We start from the raw sequence: 23785 nt of genomic DNA, 5'->3' as shown, positions 1-23785 counted from the left end.
GTTCCCCGACCCGAAGGAGCAGGGAAGCTACCCTCTCGTCCCCTGAGGTAAACCCCAACACACAGGCAGAGAGTCTTGGGGCTAACAAAAAGCCAACCCCAGCCCTCTGCCTCTCACCCGGAGCAACTCCAGCAAAGGAAAGTGTCCAACCCCTCTCAAGGACTTGGGTTCCAGAGCCAATGCTATGTGTTGAGGTGAGTCCGACTATATCTAGCCGGTACCGCTCAACCTCTGCCACAAGCTCCTGCTCCTTCCCCGCCAGTGAGGTGATGTTCCATGTCCCAAAAACCAGTTTCCTTGTCCGGGGATCGGACCGCCAAGGCTCCCGCCTCGGTCTGCCACCCGATCCACACTGCACCGGACCCTTCATGTTCCTCCTGCGGGTGGTGGGTCCACAGTTGGATGAGCCCATGTATCCGGTTCGGGCTGATCCCAGCCGGGCCCCATGGGCAAAAGCCTGGCCACCAGGTGCTCGCTCACGGGCCCCAACCCCAGTCCTGGCTCCAGGGTGGGACCCCGGTAACCCTCCGAGCCGGGTACTCCGACTCTTTGAATTTACATCCATGAAAGATCCTCTGAACCGTTCTTTGTCTCACCCTTCACCTAAGAACAATTTGTCATGGGAGACCTTACCACGGGCACCAGACAACATAGCTCCTCGGATCATTAGGGCACTCAAACTCCTCCACCACGATAAGGTGAAGGTTCAAGGAGGAGGGAGCTAAATGTTAGATACTAAATCCACCATCAGAAATGCTCTACGATCTTCAATTAGACTGATCCAGTTCTGCTGATCTTATTGAATAGAAACTTCAGATTTGTTTTGCTCCTGTTTTGTTTAGAGGAATAGTTGAACAACAGGACTTTTTGCATCATTTCTCATTTACAACACAGTCTCAGTTTCATTGTTTTTAATTTACAACTGGATTTGTATCTCCACATTTTTTTGTACTTTTAGTGATGTTTTATTTATTTAAAAAGAGCCATTTATAAGTAAAAGCTAGGTAAATGTTGATTTAGTACAAATATATTAGAGCTGTAATATAGTTAAGTCCCAGACTCCTTCATGTCTCACTGCTTTATGATCATTTCTCTTACTGAAGCCTCATTGAGGACCTCTAGTGGCCAAGTTTCATATTGCCGTAGAGACCAATTTGTGCTCTGATTATTGCAGGTAGAGCTGTTAACCATTCTGAAATTCCTATTTTTTAAAATGGCAATTTTGACTTAAATAGCTTGATTTGTTTAGGAAATATAATTTTTCTTGCTGTCTGTTCTGAATTAGAGTCCTAGATGTTGAGTGAATGAACACATTTCTCTGAAGGTCTCTTGAGCTTGTGTATCTGAAGAAGACATGGCTTCCTTTCATCATAGTTTTAGGCGAGTTGACATATTTACGTACACATCAAGCTGAAATGCTGGACTGTGTTAGTCACAGCAGATGAAAATATGCAGCAAACACATCAATAACTCTGTTGATAAACATTTTTCTGACAGCGTGTCTGTTGTTTCTGATGTAGCACCTCTTCACATCGTTCTGACTGGGCCTTATGGCAGACTCGTGTCAGGAAGCACGTTATTACAAGACAGGCTGACAGGGACAGCTGTCATCTAAGTCCCTCAGTTTTATTGCTGGGAAGCCGCAGCTCTGCGGCCCAGTGTCTGACCTGAATGTAGCTGGAATGGTATTTAAATTAGACGAGGTTACACAAAGCAACCTAACGTGTGTTTGTTCTGTGAGGTTCAGATGTATTTGGACAATGCAGACTATTCATTTACTTACAAAAAACAGAAAATGAATCCCATTTGAAAAAATATTATTTGCGTTGTTTTCTTTGGAGATAGTGTGATGGGCATGGATGACTCTGAGTGAGTAGTTAAGCCCAAGACACACTGTTGGATTTTGTCAGACCGTGCAGACTCTAGAGAGAGCTTTGGGTAGTGATCAAAAAAACAAGATTGTGGATACAAGCGACCAAACTGAGTTTTCTCCACAGGGTGTCTAGGCTCTCCCTTAGAGATAAGGTGAGAAACTCAGTCATCCGGGAGAGGCTCGGAGTAGTTCCGGTGCTCTTGCACATCGAGAGGAGCTGCGGCGCTGGGATTTCCGCCGTGGCGTAGCGCCACAGCTGAGCTAATGTAGGAATGACACTGATGGTTAGGTGGATGGAAATGCAGAGAATACATAGAGTATGTTTAAATCCAGAAAATACTATAGGGACACAGAGTGTAGTTGATAAACTGTAACTGAAATATATTTTGAAATTTCTATAAAGTAGGAAAGTGATGTCAGAAAGAGAAGAGGGTAAGATTTTTGTAAGTTTACCTTTTGCAGGGGTGGACATTAACTTCAAAACCAACCGGCCAGCCGGGCCGGTAACTCTGAATATTTACCGGCCCCGCCAAGAATCTACCGGCCCCGCTGGTCAGCTGCCAAAACGAGTCAAAATAACAACTGAACCATTTTAAATGTAATAAACCTTTATTTTGTACACATTCACAAACATAATAACGTATTCAAGTTTGAATTTTTTTGTTCCCTCAACAAAACACAATTTTGTCGTTGCATACTTCCAGCATACAACGCAGTACATCACCAACTCCACTTTGCTGTACTCGAGCCTTTGGCTGTGTTCGAGATGAGCCAGTTCTAAGCAGATTAGACCAGCGGTGATCGGCGAGCAGTGCATGCCGGTTAGATTTGTGTCCGAATTGACGCCGACTTGCTCTGACGTCATGCATACGTAGGCAACGATAACCTTGTGAGATCAAGGCGGCCGCAGATTTTGGAGCAAGGCGCTGCAGTTGCTCTCCCTTGGCTGCAAAACCTAGAGGATGATGGGAAACACCTGGCTCTCACCTGATCAAAGATCTGATTGGTTCATATTTTGATCCAAACATCCGGTGGTAGAACATGAAATGTTAGTTGGCCACATGTATTCTGTAAATCATGTTACGTTGATGATGACAACAATATAGGCCATGAAGAGGAATGTGTTTTGTGTTCTTTTGTCACGTTTCCTATGAGCACACTGAAGCTACAGCTGCTAACCTTTACTTATTATTACAGTCATGTCTCCATATACAATATATGCCATCCACAAGCACGTGAGGATGGGTTTCAGCTGTTAACAGGCACCAGAATTAAAATTGAAAATTGAACAAGTATGCTAACGCGATATCTTCATCCATCGTCACCCCCGAGCTACACATGTAGGGAAATCCAAGAGATTCAACTGGCAGAAACAACTGGTTCACACCATAGTCTCTCTCTCTCTCCTCTCTCTCTCCACTCACTCACTCACTCACTCACTCACTCACTCACTCACTCACTCACACACACACACACACACACACACACACACACACACACACACACACACACACACACACACACACGTAGAGGAAAAGAGCTGAGGAAATTGAGGACACCAGGTAGTTAAAAGAAAAACCACAGCGGAGCCGAGGCGCGCCTCGAATGGGGCGCGTCTGATCTGAACTGAGGAGCGGCGAGCAGCGGCCGGACTTCGTGAGCGATTCGCTTCGGGCGCTTCCGCAGCCGGTGTGTCCCCGGCGTAAACGCCGGCTTTCAGCCACTCCCCCTGCTGCTTCCGTCTGTTTTCCAGGCGAGGCGCTGCTCAACTCGAACACGGCCATTCTCTGTGCCTCCCGTCTTCTTTAAACCGCCAAGAATCGTTCCACCTACGCACACGCTTCTCTGCTTCATACCGTTTCGAACTGTCTCGCTTCTCCTCACCAGTTTTAAAGCGTTTTGCCGGAGATTTCATCAAGAAATCCAATCCCAGTGGTGGCGCGATCTTCCTGCGTGCTTGTGTGTTTCTAGCGTGGTTCCACTTCGTCTTTAATAGTGACTTATAGTTCACGTGACTATAAATAATCGTGCAGTACGTGCACGAATCGTACAAGTGCAGTAGGTGGCTAGAGGCGCGCAGGTTCACGCGCGCGAAACGAAAACGGCAGCTTCCTACAGGGCGGGGCCATGATGTAGGCGAAAGCCGGTGTGTAAATGACAAATAAAGCTTGGGCGCCACCCGGGCGGTAAGTCGTCAAGTATTTACCGCCCGACGAGAAAATTTAGCGCCAATGGCGCTCGGGCGCTTTAACGGTCCACCCCTGTTTTGCTAAACTGACATGAATGCAGCGACCTCTGCTTTCATTAACTCAGGACTTGTCTTCTTTAATGGGATCAAGAGCCTTTTAGTTTAGCACTACAAATCTCTTGGAAAATAAGAATGTTTCAGAAAGCACCAACTGACAGAAACTACAATTTTATGTAATTTTTTTATTAAATAAAAAGGAAGAAAAAACTGACTTCTTTGGTTTTATTTCTCAATATTTAAACTGCTCCCTGCCTATTAAAGTGCACGTAAAACAGCATTTTTATTGAATCCCTTCAGGTCTTCTTTCTTTGTGATGTTGGATCGTATTACGTGGTCTGTCGTAGCCTCACAGACCCGGGGCGTCCCTCTGTCGTCCCGCTGGTGTACAACTGATCTCAGTGCAAGCAGATGACTCATATCCAGTCTAAACAGTGCAAATTGTGTGTGTGAGTGTGCACGTATGGTTGGGGTGTACGCCCTTATGTGTCCTTGTTTGGTTTGTGCCACATCCGGACTCACTGTTTACAGGCCTCTCTAAACAGGGGAAGCCCGTTTGAGCAAAAAGGGCCCGTAAAATTGACTTGAAGGGATAAGAAGCACAAAGCTTTGCTTTGTGTCAGCTGGAAGCTTTTTGGTCGAGATCAGTCCTGATATGTAATGTCCACTTTGCTGACTACAACTCAGTATTTTGCTTGGTAACGGACTCTTCTAGGTAGACACAAGGAAGACGAATGGCAGCAAAAATGAGCCAAGTTTTTTGTGTTTGACTGAAATTCTGCTGTGGAAGATTAAATGGGCCAAACAGTGCTAAATGCTTGCTGATGTTTACAACAGAAGCCTTGCCTTATAAAGAGCTTTTTCCAGCTCGTTTGTCCTTTTAAAGACACTGTAGGAATTTCAGGACAGGCCACATAAATATCAGTCGGATCAGAACGTGAAGTTTATTTGAGGCCTGTGTTTATAAAATCCGGAAATGTGCTGCCTGCACTGCTTAGCCCCAGCATTTACTTTTACCCAGTGACAGCTGTGTGTGTGTGTGTGTGTGTGTGTGTGTGTGTGTATGTGTGTGTGTGTGTGTGTGTGTGTGTGTGTGTGCGTGTGTGTGTGTGTGTGTGTGTGTGTGTGTGTGTGTGTGAGCGAGCACATCTATCTGTTAGCTTTACTTATTTCTCTTTGTATGTTTGAAGAGCATCACTGTGCCTCAGTTGTTGGAACAGATGTTGGGTAGTTTAACTACTGGTGCAAAAGAGCACTCCGGAAGCCCCAGCGATGAATAAAAATGCTCCTTTGGTTTCATAACAGTGTAATTGCAAAAGTATTTCACAATTCCTGCGAGTGAAGGGTTGCTCGGTCTGGGGTTAGTCTGGTGCGTCTCATGCTGAAACGTGATTTGGGCTGTGAAAACGCAGGAAAATGTCTTTTGAAGTGAAGATCTGTGGAATGGGACTGGGTGGTATTCATCTTTTCAACATATTGTTAGTTTTTCTAAATCTTACCAGGTTGTACAGTCTGGTTACAAAGTAAGTACATTTTATTTATATAGCACTCATCACAGAGAGAGAGTCACAAAATGCTTCACAGAGATTAAAAACGGAACAAATTATAAAGTCATAAAATCATAATGATCTTAAACAAATCACAAGGAAATAAAATCAGATAAACGTCATAAAATTATAAAATATCTTACAAAGGCATGAGATGTTGGCCTATTACTGTTAATAGGAGCTTTTTCTCATCTCTAATAACTTATTTTTTTGGATTAGGATTTGTGCTAACTTGTGTACAGAATGTTTTATAGGGACGCTCCGATCCGATCACGTGATCGGAAATCGGCCTGACGGTCTGAAGTAGGGCTGAACGATTAATTTCATATGCAGTTAAATTGCGATTTGACAAAAGGAGATTTTCTAATCGCAAAGGCTGCAATTTGACTGGCAGTGAGTGGTTAGCACAGTGCTAATATACATTGAAAAACCCATAGGGATGATAATGCTAATATCGCCGATTACATTCTTACAAATTACGAATTAGGAACGTGCCAAATGATTACATTTGGAGTAGGGCTGCACGATATTAGGAAAACCTGCGATATTCGATAACAGTGCTTAATATTGCGATATCGATATTACTCACGATAAATGAACAAATACTAAAGTATGCAGTGTTGATGTCGTCTGGTGTGTGACGTCTGCTCTGGGTTCAAAGCAAACAAAAACTAATGCATGAATTCCATTACAACATAACATTTTTATTGCAAAAATATGCAGCTGCACCTGCTACTGTATTAGCAGCAAAACAACAAACTGCATGCATGCAGTTTCTCAGTGACTTTAAAACATCACCTCCACCATAAAACTTTTTCTGATGCTCCAAATACAGAAAAACATCCCTTACCAGGGTTTTTTGAATAAATAAATAAAAAATCTGAAAATAAGTTTAAATGTTAAATAATAGTTAACATCACTTAAATGCAACAGCAAATTCTCTCATTGCTACTGAACATTTTCTCCACTTATGTGGTTATGATATAAGGCTGTTGCTGCAACTGGAAAGTGAACTGTGCCGGGCCAAACTAGGAGAATATTAAGATTTTTTGAGGGAAAGAGAAAAACAATTGTCTACCTTTCAGAAGAGGAACCGGCAAAAAACTACATGGAAAATATGTGAAAACGTTTGTTTTTAACCCCAAATTGAACAAGTTTACCTAGATCTTAAAAGCAGCTCAGATGATGAAACTGCAACTATGATTCTGATAACAAGCTAACAAATTGAACTAGCTCCTCTTCTAAGATAACCGGCTAGCAGAGCTTCTGACTGACAGTTTATGTGCAGCAGCAAATCAACTATCCTGATTAACAAGTTTATAAAAGCTCATAAATGAAAAATCACGTTGATGTGTGGGGGAACTTTTCCAGGCCCTCTTTAGCAGGGTGGGACTGGGAGGAGAGTGCTGTAGCCTTTTAGCTGGAAGCTAACCGGAGCCTGGGGCTAACGTCACCACCCGGTGGAACACTAGCGACATGAAGGTGGGTTGGTTCACCGGCACGTGTCGGAGTCAGCCCGGTAAAAATGATTAACGACACCGAGCGGACTCACGTTCACGTTTGAAAGCAGCGCTGAATCCAGAAACCTCAGCACAAAGTGTGTTCGTTGCTCTGAGTCAGCATGACGAACAAGGGAACGGCGCCGCTAATGTTCAGGTGTTGCTTTCCATTCTAAGGGTCTACGTAGGGGGCGGGCGTATTACGTGAACGCACCCATCTGATTGGCCGCATATCAGAAGGGCTACATTTGATTGGTCAAATAATACTTCCACGTAAAAAACAGAGCTGGTTTACAAAAAGTTGATGTATGACACGGATGGAAATGTTGAACCAAACATTTATCGCCGTTTTTGATGTGCTTTGCGATGGGCCTATCTGTTATCCTGATGACGATAATTTTTCGATATATTGTGCAGCCCTAATTTGGAGTCTAATAAAAAGTTTAAACTGTTATTAATCACATAAGTACAGACAGATATTTTAGTAAAGCTAGAAAACTGTAAGGGACTTTAACTCCACTGGCTGGCTGCTAAATTGAACTACGGAAGCTCTGCATGGACAAAACATCAAAAACTCTAAAATCAAAATACTTCAATAAATGGGACACACTTCCCGCAAATCAATTTTCACAGTTGATGCTAATACCTATGGTCCTTCAATGGATGTGCAAAGCATTGCACCTAAAAATACAAAATTTAGTTTTTATTTGTGAGTGTTTATGTAGACAAATAAACTTGTTGATATGATATGTAGATAAATATGTAGATACATAAACTTATTTATATTCAGTACAATATATATATATATATATATATATATATATATATATATATATATATATATATATATATATATATATATATATTGCTTCCGTTGGATGAAAAATGAGAAAAGCCCCTTGAGAAAATAATCGTGAAGTGAATTGCAATTGCAATATTGAAGAAAAAAATCACAATTAAGATTATTTTTCAAAATCGTTTAGCCCTAGTCTGAAGTCAATTTGATAGATATATCGTAGTCCAGTCACTAAGAATGTGACGTTCATAACGATTAGACGAGTTTTATCCAGAATGATGCATTACAGAGGTGATTAATATTTGGGGGGGGGGGTGAAAAACATTTTTTCATTGGTTGACATTGGTAGGTAAAGAGCATTTCCAGCTATATGGCAAAAAAGCTCCTGAAAAACATCTCACACTCCACCTTTAAATCAATTCAGGAGTGTTATTTTGTTAAAATGCTCAATAGAAACAATTTATTTTAATTGTTACCTTTTAACAAATGTCATTTCTTACCTTATATTGATACATCAGCATGATCTATTCACTTTTATCTTGTATGTTTTTATCTTACCTGTTTTTCTTTGTTGTAAAGCTAACTATGTGTCTGTTGCTGTTGCTGATGCCTCGTGGCCACATCGTCGTTCTAAATGAGAATGAGTTCTCAATCGACTAATCTGGATGAATAAAGGTTAAACAAAAAATAAATAATAATTCACCTGGCACACATAAACATGTGGATCCAACAGGTGAAATTTTATGATCCCTACATTAGTCTCTCCCAAAATGACTATAGATTTTTTAGTTTGGCCTCGTTTATTCACAGTGCATCTTCGTCTTTGTTGAAGATTTGGTATAAATATCAGTTTTAGATGCACATATTTAAAAAACGTCAGCTGCACACAAAAAACAAATAAGTGTTCTCTGTGTCCTGTTGGCCAACCCGACCCTGTGAGTTTTTCCCTCCCTTCCACACATATTTTGGGCCTTAGTGATGTTTTGCAAATGTGCATTCTTGTTCATTTGAGAGGCCCCCATTTTCTTTCAATTCCCAGTTGATTACTGGTGAATTTGAAGCATTCTGGAGAGCAGAAGTGCAAGAAAAAGGAAAGAAGCAGAAATATGAGTCCACATGAGGTTCAGATTAAATCATGTTGAGTTGCTTCTTTTTGTTTTTTTTTCCTCCTTCCCTTCCCATCGGATGTTTTCATAACAAAACCAAATGTGTGCTCAGAGTCGGCCAACAGCAGTTAGAAGAGTGTAAATCCCTGAAGCAAACTATTAAAGTTACATTGTTGAATCAAGTTCCTCTGCCCTTCAGGAGTCCAGGCTGCAGATTTTAAACCCTGCACCTCCTCAAGTGGACCCATTTCTCAGCAAGGCCTTTCATTACTCAGATTCTCTCCAGATAATTTGAGATGATTCTTGGTAAAACATTTATTTAACATTTGTCAGCTGCATTTTTCCTATAATGGAGTTTTCTTTTGCAGCCATATTGACTAGAAGCTTTAGATTAGCTGTCGTAAATGCAGGAAATCAACAATGTAGAGACAAAGTGCAAAAGTTTTGGGTGTACAAGATTCAAGTTTACATACAAGATAGTCCTTTAAGCGACACCGGGCAGCTTTTAACATTTGAACCAATTCCTTTAAAAGTGGGGTTCAGTGATTGTGTTGGTAGCAGTAGCTCAGGTGGTAGAGCGGGTTGCCTCATGATCGGAGGGTCATGGGTTCGATTCCAGCTCCCGCCAGGGGTATCCTGCTGTTGTGTCCTTGGGCAAGACACTTCACCCAACTTGCCTGTGTTAGTGGTGGTCAGAGGGGCCGACGGCGCCAAATGGCAGCCTCGCCTCTGTCAGACCTCCCCAGGGCGGCTGTGGCTACAAATAGCTTACCATCACTAGCAGTGTGTGAATGTGAGAGTGTGTGATAAAAGCGTCTTTGGGTGTCTAGAAAAGCGCTATATAAGTTCAATGCATCATTATTATTATTATTATTATAACTTTACCAACTTCATCATCATCATCATCATCATCATCATCATCATCCTTTATTTATAAAGCACATTTAAACAGCGACTACGCCAACCAAAGTGCTGTACAAGACGATAGGACACCAAACTAGAAGACAGCAGCATAAAATAGATCAAAGCACTGAAAAACTAAAGTAACAGATCACCAAACTAGAAAACAGCGGCGTCATTAGATAAAATAACTAAAAAATTTAAATAACAGACAAACTTAAGGGTTAAACAATCTCAGCTGGATAAGCCAGGGAATAAAAATATGTCTTCAGACACACTTTAAAAGTTGGAAGGGAGGGGGCAAGTCGGCACCCTGCAGCCCTCTGCTGACCAGAAAGAGCACTTAACTGTTTTGTGGAGTGGGCAGGTGCCTATGGAGGCGCTCTTTAACAGCTTAGCAGCTGTTAGGTATCTTCTGTGCCGGAAACTAATTTAAAGGCTAGCAGTTAGCTTTTTTAGTTCGCTCACTGTCAATAGAAAAACACAAGAAGGAGATAAGTAAAGAAGTTTGCTTTTTAGGTTGGCATAAAAAAAGTGTAAACAAACGTCATGAAAAAAAAATTTAAAAACAGAAATAAACTATTCTTCCTGCTTTCCCGATTCATTTAGTCTATTTAATGTTTTTATTTTGCTCGTAGAAGTCACGATTTATTCAGTGAATAACTGCAGGTTTACACTTTGCTGTGTTTTATTGTTGACAGTATTACAGTAAGGGAGGGTTATCCTCGTCTCTGCCTCTGACGTGACGGCTGGGTGCAACGCTGCACAGAGCTGGGGGGGGGTGAGGGTGAGGTTCTGACTCGTGTTTTATTACTGAGCTCTGTTGTGGTTTAATATTAATAAAATGTGACAATCTGCTGAAACTGTTGAGAAAATTTGGTTCAAACTAAACAATAATAAAGTTTGGAAGCCTGTGTTCATCATGTGTTCATAAATGTACCGCATCTCAGGTCATCTGTGTTAACGTGTTTTAACACAGACAGTCACTCAGAATATTTAACTGAGGATTTTTTTTATACTCATCAGTCTCCTTAAACTCAAACCAGGTCTGATTAACCGATGTTACCATGTCTTCTTTACGAGCACGTCTCCATCCACCTGCTGCGGAAACAGCTGCTGCGTTCACAGAAACGGGGATCCGTGCTGCAAACCCCGAAATGAATCTGCGTGTTTCCAGTACAGACTTGAACACGTTAGTCGAATGATTTGTGCAATAATCAGATTTTTATTTTACTTCCACAGAAGGCAAACTCTGGATTAGGTATTACAGAAACAGGGGCGGCTTGCCATCAAATTTAAAAGCCGGCGCTCGTTAATTAGGCCGTCATTTTTTAAGTCAGGTAGTCCAAATGATGACGGGTGCTCGCTAGCTGTTGCACACATGCACAGTGGGCATTATTTTACTCCCACAATCTGAATGGCTGTGCATATGCAAGTCGATCCGAATGATGATCGGACAAAACCACCTCTCTCAATCGGATTGAAATTTAATTCCAATCAAGCTGAATCAGATCAGAACATTCTGATTGGCATGTTTACATGCAGAATATTTGCAATTCAATCCGATTAATTGTGTCCATGTAAACATGGCTATAGATACCTTCTTTTACTCCTCTCTTAAAACATCTGTCTTCTCTGTCCAGAATGTGTACCTTGTTATCTTCAAAGGTGTGTCCCTTGTCCTTCAGATGTTGGTGGACTGCAGAGTTTTGACCTGAAGAGGTGGCTCTCTTGTGTTGTGCCATGTGCAACACAGGAGAGTATCACATTAATACAGCATCAATATCTTGCAGATTATTTACTCATTGTTTAAACTTTTTTTTATGTTGTTGCATTTAATGAACATTAAAGAGACGTTTGGAATCTTTCATTCTCCTCTCAGATGTTAAGGAGGCTCAGGTCCTTCCCAGAGATGGCAGCTGATGGCGTGGGGTTGTCCAACTTCCTCTTCAGCCTCAGCTTCCTTCCACATTATGTTCCTTTTCACTTGGCCAGCACCACTTGAACCACTTTGCAAAGATGAAAAGCTGAAGCAGTGTTTAGGTGGAAGGATGGGACATTTAGACCTTTGGGGATTGAGATAAATAAGTATGGAGGTTGCATCGGCATGATGAGAAGACAAATAGATATCAGGACACACAAGAGAGAAGAAACTGAGGAACATAGTGATCCTTTCTTGGCATGCTCACATCACAAATTTCATTAATTGTCTTTCTCCGTCTTTTCTTCTCCTCTTCCTTTCTCTATGACTGTCACTCCCTTGCGTAGTCAGACAGGCCCTGGAAAATATAAACAGGATGCAGTCTTGTCTGATCGTAAATCCCCTCTCGTCTGCTCTCTGGCCCCCAGCCCTGAACCACGGCCATCCCCCTGCAGCACTTGCCTCTCCATCTCCCACAAAGACCCCCACCCTTTGCTTAGAGCAGAATGCCAAGAGTGTGTGCTCATGTGCATTGAGGACTGTTTGTCTCTCATATATTTTCCCCAACCCCATAGTTGAAAGCATGCTCGTGGGCCGGTTTTGAACGTCTGATTATCAAAGAGAAGATCTGGACTAACGTCAGTTTCAGTCTGAACAGCAGGATGCAACCCTGCACACACATGGTGCATTCTTTACTCCTGCAGTGAACTTTTCACGACTTTTGGGCTTTCTGCTCAACTTTTTAAATACAGCCGTACAGACCAACCTGTAGATGTGTGATTTTTTTCCAATAATGGGACATTTTTATTTGGGAACTATACACGTTTTAAAGAATGTATCAAACTTACTTGAGTAAAAGTTGATAAAAGAAAACACTAGAGGTGCATTTTTTTTTCAGAGAATGTGGTTCTGAACAAGCTCCCTAATCAATCTCCATTTCCCTCTGTGACACGGATAACAACTGTGGCTGTTGAAACCAAATGCCTGAGTGCTTCCTTACGGACAACAGAAAAAATCCACAAAAAGGAAGTTCCCTCAAATGTTCCTCTAAACAAGACCACAGCTGCTGGACTTCCAGTAAAGAATGAGCCTTTATGTCAAGATATAATAAGAAAAAATTATAGTGTTCCACTCATAAGCTAGATATTACATAAATAAACATCAAAATGGGACTAAAGTAATTATAACCAGACCAGCCATGTGTATAGCATTCAGGTTTGTGTTAGAACAAAAGTCTTGTTGCCATCGTATAAGAGAAAACAAAGTAATTAGGTTGTCCAATAAAAGATCAATCTTGACTTCCAATAAATACAAATATACACTCACCTAAAGGATTATTAGGAACATCTGGTTAACTTACAATTATCTAATCAACCAATCACATGGCAGTTGTTTCAATGCATTTAGGGGTGTGGTCCTGGTCAAGACAATCTCCCGAACTCCAAACTGAATGTCAGAATGGAAAAGAAAGGTGATTTAAGCAGTTTTAAGCGTGACGTTGTTGTTGGTGCTGAGTCTGAGTCTGGTCTGAGTATTTCACAATCTGCTCAGTTACTTTACTGGGATTTTCACACACAACCATTTTTAGGGTTTACAAAGAATGGTGTGAAAAGGGAAAAACATCCAGTATGCAGAAGTCCTGTGGGCGAAGATGCCTTGTTGATGCTAGAGGTCAGAGGAGAATGGGCCGACTGATTCAAGCTGATAGAAGGGCAACTTTGATTGAGATAAGCACTTGTTACAACCGAGGAATGCAGCAAAGCATTTGTGAAGCCACAACACACACAACCTTGAGGCGTATGGGCTACAACAGCAGAAGACCCCACCAGGTACCACTCATCTCCACTACAAATAAGAAAAAGAGACTACAATTTACACGAGCTCACCAAAATTGGACAGTTGAAGACTGGGAAAATGTTGCCTGGTCTGATGAGTCTTGATTTCTGTTGAGACATTAATGGTAGAGTCAGATTTTGGCGTAAACAGAATGAGAACATGGATCCATCATGCCTTGTTACCACTGTGCAGGCTGGTGGTGGTGGTGTAATGGTGTGGGGGATGTTTTCTTGGCACACTTTAGGCCTCTTAGTGCCAATTGGGCACTGGCCCGTTTAAATGCCAAGGGGTACCTGAGCATTGTTTCTGACCATGTCCATCCCTTCATGACCACAATGTATCCATCCTCTGATGGCTACTTCCAGTAGGATACTGCACCATGTCATAAAGCTCCAATCATTTCAAATTGGTTTCTTGAACATGACAATGAGTTCACTGTACTACAATGCCCCCCGCAGTCACCAGATCTCAACCCGATAGAGCATCTTTGGGATGTGGTGGAATGGGAGCTTCGTGCCCTGGATGTGCATCCCACCAATCTCCATCAACTGCAAGATGCTGTAGTGATTTGAAGTTGTATATTTATACACTGTAATTAGATAATTTAATTATCTGATTTTGTATATTTATACACTGTAGTTAGATCTAAGTAATCAATCAGAAGTGGTTGTTTTTATCATCAGGGAGTTTACTTAAACACTCTGTATTGACTGAGAGACAAGAAAAGAGAGAGAGTTGGGATCGTTTAAGAATATTTAATTTCTATAATTATAAATTCTGACAATCTACCAGGACTATCTCAATGATGTATGCATATGGATTTAGATGTTTCGTGTTGGTGTGTGTGTGTGTTTTGTTCAGAATCTCTAGGCTGACGTAGCGAATCTGGTTTGTTATGACTAGGCTACCACGAGGCTTTAGAAGCTGATGACATGAGCTGCCATTTTGTGCCGTGACCACGTACCATATGGAGTCTCCCGTGTAGATCAGCAATTGCCAGGTTCTCGGACCTTCAGAGGTACTGGAGCTGGTTGAAACAGCGGTCACAGCACACAACGCCCGTCTGAGGATAACTCCGGTAGTAGTCGGCAGGCGTCAGCAAGTTCACTCTTATTTTGAAGGAACGTTGTCTCGTTGGTACAAACGACGGAAATCTCCAGCTTGACAGTTCTCAGCTTAAAACAGGAAATACAGCTGGCCAGCCTGTACTCCTCTTTGCGGTGATGGATTGAGAGCTGGTTGAAAACAATGTTGAGAGTATGATGTAACTCCTTTGGAGCTCGGATCGAACAGAGCTGATGTCAACGTGGAACACTTAACGTGGAACTGAATATAAAATGGCGTTGCCTTCTTTTATATCTCCTAATTGTTTACCAATCTTAGTAAACCGGATTGGACACATTAAGTAAACATCCCAGATTCTCTCTACGACAGACGAAAGTTCTGATTGGTTGAGAATAATGTATCATGCGTTTCCATGGTAATGTATATCAGTCTGTCTGGTGCCGTCCTGTTTATTCATTTAAACACATAACTCATGACATCTTTATTTCGCAGATCATTCACCTGATTATTGATTATCAACAAATGCTTTGATTAGCTTATCACAAATAAAGTACTTTGATTAATCAATGAAAAGCATTCTTCTTCTGTTCTGTCTCTTCTCCGGGAATGTAAACATACTGAACCAAGCGTCCGACCTTGGTGATGTTACTGTGTGAAGGGGCAGCTGTTAAGGGCAGACCATTATAAGCTTCATAACGCTACAATGCTATCCTATCAATATGGGCTTTCAGCACCTTGTTGAATCAATGCCATGTAGAATTAAGGCAGTTCTAAAGGCGAAAGGGGATCAAACACCGTATTAGTATGGTGTTCCTAATAATCCTTTAGGTGAGTGTAAATGTCTTAGTGTACAAATGTACATCCTTTTTTAAATCATTTATATTTGTTTTCAGTTTTTGCTCACTGGGCTGTGATTGTTGGAGACACGTGTTGCAAGCTGTTTTAGAATTGATGACATGAGTGCAGTTGTAAGTTTGCTACCAAAATCTGCAGCATTAGATGAATGCATTTATATGCTTCCAGAAATGCTTTAATACAAATGTTTTATGCGAATCTAGGGCAGGTGTGTCCAAACATTTCAAGACGAGGGGCAGATTGTAAAGGCAACGCTTCTCTTGGGCCGAAAAAATTTGATTAATTGAAATTCATAAGGTACAAAAGAAGATTTAATAGTGATTTTTTTATTTTATACTCCAAAATAGGGTAGAATTGAGCATATTAGTACAAACTTGAATACTAAAGACACATTCCGCAACTTTTACACATTAAAATAATGTTTTTTGAAAGTTTTTGGTGCCATACTATCATCTATTATGTTCATTTTTGGAGCTGTGATAGTGTTATGGGGTCCCACCTCTGTTTACCTCACAATACAGTTTTTGACCTGCGGATTGCCGCCAGAAGTAACGACTGTGTGTTGCTTTACGGCAGTATCACATATACTCCATAGACATAAATACGTAGACGCCCCATTGGGCACCAGAGAGCATAAAGCATTGCCGCCATGTTGGATGGGTCTCATCACCCAGCAGCAATGCCTTTTTTGTGCAGCATACGATTACAACCATTGGCATACAATTGAAAACAGATCATGTGGGATTACTAGTGACTTTTCTAGCCTACCTGATAGGATTTCATATTTAAAATTATTTTGTTTAATTATTTTTATATTTTAATTATCATGCCATACCTTGTATTTGATTTTGTGAAAAAGCATAATGAAATATATTTTTTAGTTGGGTAGCACCTTCTTTAGTAGAAATGAATGCGCGGGGGGCAAATGGAAACCCATCTAAAATGGCGGCCAGCCACTACGGCAGCGCCAATCCATGGGGCGTCTACTTATATATGTCCATGGTAGACCCATGGTTTAGAGACTTGAGCAATGGCAGATCCACCAAAGAAGCTAGAAATCCCTTATCAGAGGAGTCTAGGAAAAGAAAAAGAGAACACGACAGAGCAGGAGCAAAGACCAGAGTTAATAATGGGCCGGCTTTTCCTCGCTTTAGAGCTCTTCTTGAAAGAACGGCATACACCACGGACTCTGACCTAGCTTTGCTGCTAATGAGTAGTATGGTGTCACCGGAGTTATTGTGTTTGGTCGGGCATAAAGTTGTTATACAGTCCTGATGAAACACTATTCAATGCTGAAACGACGCTTAATGTGTTTCTTTAGTCATGTGAGTTGGTAAACAGCCAGTAAACATGCCTCTAATGCACTACAGAGAGATGTGATTTTACGACAACAACGTTACACAGTAAGTCTTGAGAGGGCGACAGAGAGCATATATATATATATATATATATATATATATATATATATATATATATATATATATATATATATATATATATACACACACACACACACACACACACACACAAAGTTCTGGAGTATGTCTTTAAATGTTAGTATCACTTCACGTCAACAACTTGCTGGAGACAATTTTACAAATACAATCGGTACCACACGAAATCCCTAAAAGGGCTGTAAATAGCCGCTGTGCCACACGTTTGACCTGCCTGATCTAGGCAGATGGTTAGAGTTCAACATCTGACCTTGTTTTGACGCTGATGGCTAAACTCCTCAACAACTCATTAGTGGTTCCCCGTTTAATATTTTCTGATAATTTAAAACGTTCCCAGGTCTTAAAAAAGAGATTAACACAATGCATAGGAGGAAATTCAACAAGAAGTTGCTGCTTATCATTCTGGGAACTTTTAGGGCTATTTACAAACGATTTAACGTTTCAGCAGAGTGAAAAAATATTTTCCAGTCAAAGATAGTTTTCAGTGGACGCAGGAAGTTTATCCCTTGGTCAGATCATGCAGTGCTCAGAGAATTTGCAAATGTAAATAAGTGTTGGCATCTGAGACGACCCAGAGAGACAGTCTGCAAATTTTCACTGTTGCTCTAGATTTTTCGCTCCATTTTCATATTCTCACGCCATTTTGTTTTTATTAATACTGAAAATCGGTGTGTTTGTAAAACTTGTTCTTGTGAAAGGTTTATCTCTGAGCCCTTTACTGTTTATTATGCGCTGATTTGAACTGAAAGATGTTCTTACCTTTTATCCTGAGTGTACGTTTGTCTTCACCTCACTCAGCTCTGACTGAGCCTCTGTCAGATTCCTCCTGACTGACCCTTTTTACTGGAGCCATTATTCTGAATACTGACTCATCGGGACTTGTTCCCTCATCTTCTTTTTATTCACATTAAATCTGAAGGCATTCAGACTTTAAGTGCTGCTTCCTTTCAGTATTTTTCTTTTTCTTCTCAATAATGCTGGCCCAAATGTTTGCATCGCCAAAAGGGGAATTAGTGTTCATTTTGAGATTTGAAATTACTAGGTGTGCATCATCACAGCATGTACAAGCCTGAAAGTTTTGAGTAAGAGGTGGACTCAGTATCTCTGACAACCCCAAAATGAAAATTTGACTGGCATGTATACCTTTTAAGGTCTTTATAAATCACAGTTTCAGCGTTTCATGTCGCAGAACTTTCTGGACTAGTCAAAGTAATATGATATACCTTCACTTAAATCTGTATACGTTTCCCCTGACAGGTCTGCATGCATTGAGAAGAGCCCTGGGAGCTTCACCCCAAACATCAGACCAGCAGCTGATGGGGACGGTAATGGTCACTCTGAAGGACCTTCAATGGGCCATGTCCATTGTGAAGCCTAGTGCCATGAGGGAAGTTGCTATTGATGTCCCCAAGGTACAGCACCGGTTGCCATCATCACTTCTTCATGTATCTGTCTTTCTTCTTATCTTTTTTATTTTACAGGCAAAATGTAATGTCAGAAGTTGGATTTATGTAGTTCAGTCAGTGCAGTTGCATTCACATATAATTCGAGCTATGGCATTAATCGACTTAACACCTTAAGCAGAATGTTAGCTCATATCCTAGTTTAGGAAGTGTAACTTTTGAATGAAGGCGGTAGCTGGTAACATGGGCCCTTTTGTGTCAGTATCCTTCTGGTTAGCCTATAGCAACACACAAATAGAAAACAAACACTGGCGTGAGTGAAGCCAATGGATTAAAAGCAGGAAAAGCACATTGGCTGAAGGACTAGACGACAACAACGCTGCAGCACTATTTGATGGTGTGACCCTTCTTTCCACCTGACGTGAAAGCAAAATGCACTACATGGCAGTTAGCCGCCGCTATAGTGGACGGTGTCCTTTCCACCATTAGCAAAGGGTAACGTTTTGGTTGTGTCCCAGAAGTGAAGGAACGCTGTGATTATGTTTCAAATCTATTTTTTATGCGCTACGCTTCTAAAAGATGTCAAAGTCTGCAGTTTAGGTAGGATCAGACATGAAGTCAAACACGAAAGCAGTGTAAAACATCGGGAAACTTTCAAAATAAGAGTCATGTGCAGATAAACGTACATCAAATCACAGACCTTTTAAGCCACAGAAGTTTTTGGATACATGCAGCTGTCTTTCTCATTGTTTGGTATTGTGTGGACTTCTGAAATCACGCATGGTATTGCGATTCTCCTGTCATTTTGTGACTGTGGGATCAGCGGCGTGGAACGCTTTCGCTCTCGTTTTACGTCTGCATCACTCCCGGTTGGAAAGGAGCTCATGGGTAAAATGCAGCTGTTACATTACACACCGCTTTCATGTCCGGTGGGAAAATGGAGTTACACTTCAGATTCATGCAGTCTTGTGTAAATGATAAGATTAGAAGACTGCATCTGTGGTCTCATCACTTCCAGAAGGGGGAGTGCACAGGTCGGTCATAGCTCAACTAAGCTAGGATGTCAAGAGAAATTATTTTTTAACGACGTTATCTGGGTGCCTAAGCTTGATTAGTAGTAGGCCAGTATGGTTTGACTTCAGACAAACTAAGTTGTTTACGTGCATTCTAAAAGTCTGACAGTTGTTAGAATAAGGAAATGATTTGTCCTTTTTTTCTTTACTGCTTATAAACACGGAGTGTCCGTAGATATCTTAAGAAATACAACTGCAATAACTCCAGTCTTTACCTGGTGCTTGTTGATCACAAGAATAAACCAACAAATCTGATTGTTGTTTCACCAGCTATTACTTAGAACTAGAGAAACCAGAAACTGATTTTTAATGAAACTGAGAGGTTGTATCAGTACATCTACAACACCAGCTTATTTCATTCTACTTCCATAGTATCTTCCTAATAATATTATTATTATTAGGGATCCACATTTAAAAAAAATTCTTTAACTGGCTATTGACGCCCCTTAACGGTTAACTCATTCACTGCCAATGACGACTAAAGTCGTCATTTTAAATTCAACCATTCACTGCCAATGACGACAAAAGTTGTCTTTGCATTTTTTTACTGTGTGGGCGTCGGAACGAGCCCTCGCACCGTGAGAACAAACATCTCAGCTCTAAAGCCGATCTTCATCCGCATACGTCACACGTCATGTGATTAGGAAGCAGAAAATCCACGTGTTAGAAGATCGTTTTGGGTCGCTGCTGTAAAAAAAAGTGAGGCGCAAACTGGAAATGCTTTTGCTTATCACAATTCAACAACGCATTATGAAAGAATGGATAAAGCTCGAAATGCACGGATTCTTCCTGATGTAAGAGGTGAGTCTCCGCTTTGTTTTGGTTGTTTTGGCGCCAACATCATCCTAGCGTGCAACGTTCTGTGACTCTTAAAAAGCAGTAAAAACAGTGAGAAACACTGGCAGCGAAGGGCTTTACCGATCAGGAAACGGCTGGCAGCAAATGAGTTAGTAGCCGGTTAACCGGAAACCAACACTTGATATTTCTTTGTTTTACTAGACAAATTAGGAGTCAGACACAAGGACCGTCACGGCACACTGACCTTTTGCTGGTCTCGGTTCAGTTTGCTGCGCCATGTTCTGCCAGGCTCAGCGCTTTGATGTGAGGCTTATTGAGTTCCAAGAATGAAATGACTAAGAATAAACTGCTGTAACCGCTTTGATAACCGCTTCGTGTTTGAGCACATTTGTTTGGTCATGTGACAAGCTCATTTCTTTTTCTGCGGTGGCCCAGTAAACATATTTGATAGTGGTGCTCTTGCGCCCTCTGGTGGCACAAAATATATTGTATCCCAGCGCAGCAGAATAACTTGAAGCAGTTAACCGGGAAAAACTAGTTTAATGTTTACAACATTAGTGTTAATTAACCGGTTAACTATGTACATCTCTAATTATTATCTAAAATCCTACCATGTCGGTCAATTTAGATCTAGTTTCTATTAAAAATGATGATGTGTTCTTGCAGTACAGGAGATATAAAACAGGAATTGTTATATTAAGTTAAAATTTGGTGGTTTAGTCATCAGCAGAAATTATGAGTCCCTACCAACATGTTGCCTTAAAATGTTTGCATTAATTGTTGGAGTCCACCCCATTTCTGTGTTAGCAAAAAATGTCATGAACAACTGGGCAAATTTTAGTGGCATGTTTAAAACATTTTAGTGGATGTGCGTCAACTGCTCATGAGCTTTTAAATTTGACAAATTTCAAGATGGCCACAATAACCAATCTCCCACATAAATGGATACAGCCCAGTCAGTTTTACAGATACTGAGCTATGTCGTATTAGCTTAGAGGCCTTCAACATTGTTTTTCAATGTAAGCTCATCATATTTTGTAACTGATCTGAAAGGTGGTGAAATGCGTATTTTTTCAGGGGATAAAAACGTTTGATTCTTATTGGAATCTTTTGAGAGCTACATTGATTATCAGCATTTTGTCTCTTGCAAAGATGATTTACTTCATGCAGTCTTCAGCTCACTCAAAGCACATTTCAGAAAGCAAAATGTATTTTATTCAAAGCTCTTTAATGGATGCGGTGCCACCTTTTTTCTGTTGCACATCAAAAAATTCTCCTAAATCTTTTTACTGCAGTGGTCATTAGCACTTAAAGGATAGGATCAGGCTAAGGACGAGTGGAAACAACTCCATCGCCTTTTTACCCTCCACTACAAGGAACATTACACAACATCACTTTGTCTTAGCAGATGGAGGGAGAATGAGGGCTCAACAGTGGGGAGTCAGTGAGGGGAAAAAGGAATGAGAGGATAGCGGTGAGACTCCAGGATGTTTTGGAGTTTGCATGTGCAAGACATAAGGGACAGGAAGAAGGCTAACATCATCTTCCACCGGTAATTGAAAGCAGATCTGGTCGCTGACGGTTCCTGCCAGCAACTAAAAAAATAGAAAGAGAGAAGAAGAAACACACTTCCTGTCCCTTCACCTCAACCCGCCTCCCCTTTTTATCCTGCAGCACACAGCTCTGAGCTCACCCAGAGACATTCAGTCCTTGTGGCCTGTTCCTGGAAACAAGAGAGGGCTGAGTTTAGAGGTTTTTTTCTTTTCCTTTTTTATTCCCTTTGCACAGCCCAGCTGAAACGCCAGCCGCAGAGCCCCGGACTTGATTATATCCACATGGGTGCAAACATTTGTTTCTAATCCATTTTATATAAGAAACTTCCAGTGGTGCCGGATGGATGCATGCCCAGAGTTTCTGTGAAGCCTTTTTGGATCGTGTATCTTAAGATTTAAAGATTCCGTGTTTGACTTTACATTGAATTTACATGCAAATATAGTAAAAGTTCATTTTAATTAGCTGTTTCTCATTTGACAAAGAACTTGACTCAATTTTAACATTTTTTTGGCCTGCAATTTTTTTTTATAAATATGTTCAACTGGCTTTAATACTTGGCATCTAGAAGAACTGCTTTAATTCTCCCTTTAAAAAATGCCCCTCGTCTCCTGTGTGTGTGTGTGTGTGTGTGTGTGTGTGTGTGTGTGTGTGTGTGTGTGTGTTTGTGTGTGTGTGTGTGTGTGTGTGTGTGTGTGTGTGTGTGTGTGTGTGTGTGTGTGTGTGTGTGCGCGCGCGCGCGCGTGTGTGCGTGTGTTTGAGATGTTCCGGACACCCTCCTTTAAGCCCCATCAAAGAGCCAAAGCCTTACAGGCCCCTTGTAAAGTTCAGAAAACAACAGTAAAAGATAATAACTGGTCCTTGAACAAAAAGGAAAGGGGGCACAGCGAGGTGTGAGTCAAAACATTTCCTTCTAATTCCACAGATGCTGTAATTGTGACAACAAAGAGTCACAGTTTTAGATTTAATTAAACTCTGAATTTTTATCTCTGGTGTCATTAGGATTCCAGTAACAACCAAAAACGTCTACAGCCAGAGTTCACCCATTCTTGTTCCTGTGAATGACATATCGGAGGAAACTTTTAAAGGTGTCCTAGAATTCTAAACCACGTTTAAAGAGCAAGTCACCCACAAATCAACTTTTTTTTTGCTGATAAACTAAATAAACGAGTGTCTAATCGTGCTGCAGACACGTGTAGTCAATAATTTGGCACTTCAGTGTATCTTAGTTAAAATTTAAACATTCTGCCTAAAACTGGCAGTGCTGTGCCGTTGTCAGGTAAAAACTCTGCACTGTATTTGAATTTTAATCTGCCCCCGCTATTGGCTAAGAGGTATGCTATGATGTAAACTGGTACATTATGATGTCACAATGCTGTTGTGAGCCTGTGTGTGTGTGTATTTGTTAGCGGCTCCGCCCTCTCAGTCTGCCAGGCAACAGCATTTGTTGCATTTTTCAAACATGAAGTGGGAGTGGAGTTAGACTCTGGTAGGGGGTGACTTGCTCTTTAAATAGTTGCTGTTTAATACAGGCATCTTGGGATGTCTAATGTAGCATACCAAGTAGCCTGTGCCTTCTCTGACCTGCTTTCCTATGCTAATTAGTAATGTTGTAATGCCCGTGGAGAAGCGTTTAGTTCTGAGAAAAGCTGACATGACATGTCATAAGCTCAAGACACACCACCTTACATCTGCATTTCCCTACCCACTTCTGCATTGTATAAATGACTACGTTTACATGCAGCCAATATCCGGGTTATGATCGGGTTAAGGTCGGCATTCGGGTTTCTGAGTTGATCAGAATAACCCGTTTACAAGCACAAATAGAAAGAGTTACCCCTAACTTGCATAACCCGATGTAAA

At 41.1% G+C, this 23785-nt stretch overlaps 1 protein-coding gene across 2 annotated transcripts in view; it reads left to right on the top strand.

Annotated features, from left to right (window-relative positions):
- afg2a (AFG2 AAA ATPase homolog A) overlaps positions 1 to 23785 on the top strand; it is a 249339-nt gene that overhangs the window by 27433 nt on the left and 198121 nt on the right. For both annotated transcript variants that reach the window (XR_008562907.2, XM_054739358.2), the window contains exon 11: positions 18355 to 18509. Coding sequence is in view for 1 of the 2 variants with exons in the window: in XM_054739358.2 (XP_054595333.1) it covers positions 18355 to 18509 (155 nt within the window). In the remaining variant the exon portion in view is untranslated. The remainder of the gene's footprint in view (positions 1 to 18354; positions 18510 to 23785) is intronic.

Source organism: Nothobranchius furzeri, chromosome 1 (genome assembly GCF_043380555.1).
Source record: "Nothobranchius furzeri strain GRZ-AD chromosome 1, NfurGRZ-RIMD1, whole genome shotgun sequence".
Classification (NCBI taxonomy): domain Eukaryota; kingdom Metazoa; phylum Chordata; class Actinopteri; order Cyprinodontiformes; family Nothobranchiidae; genus Nothobranchius; species Nothobranchius furzeri.
Note: the sequence above shows the minus strand (reverse complement) of the source record. Positions and strands in the feature narration are given on the sequence as shown.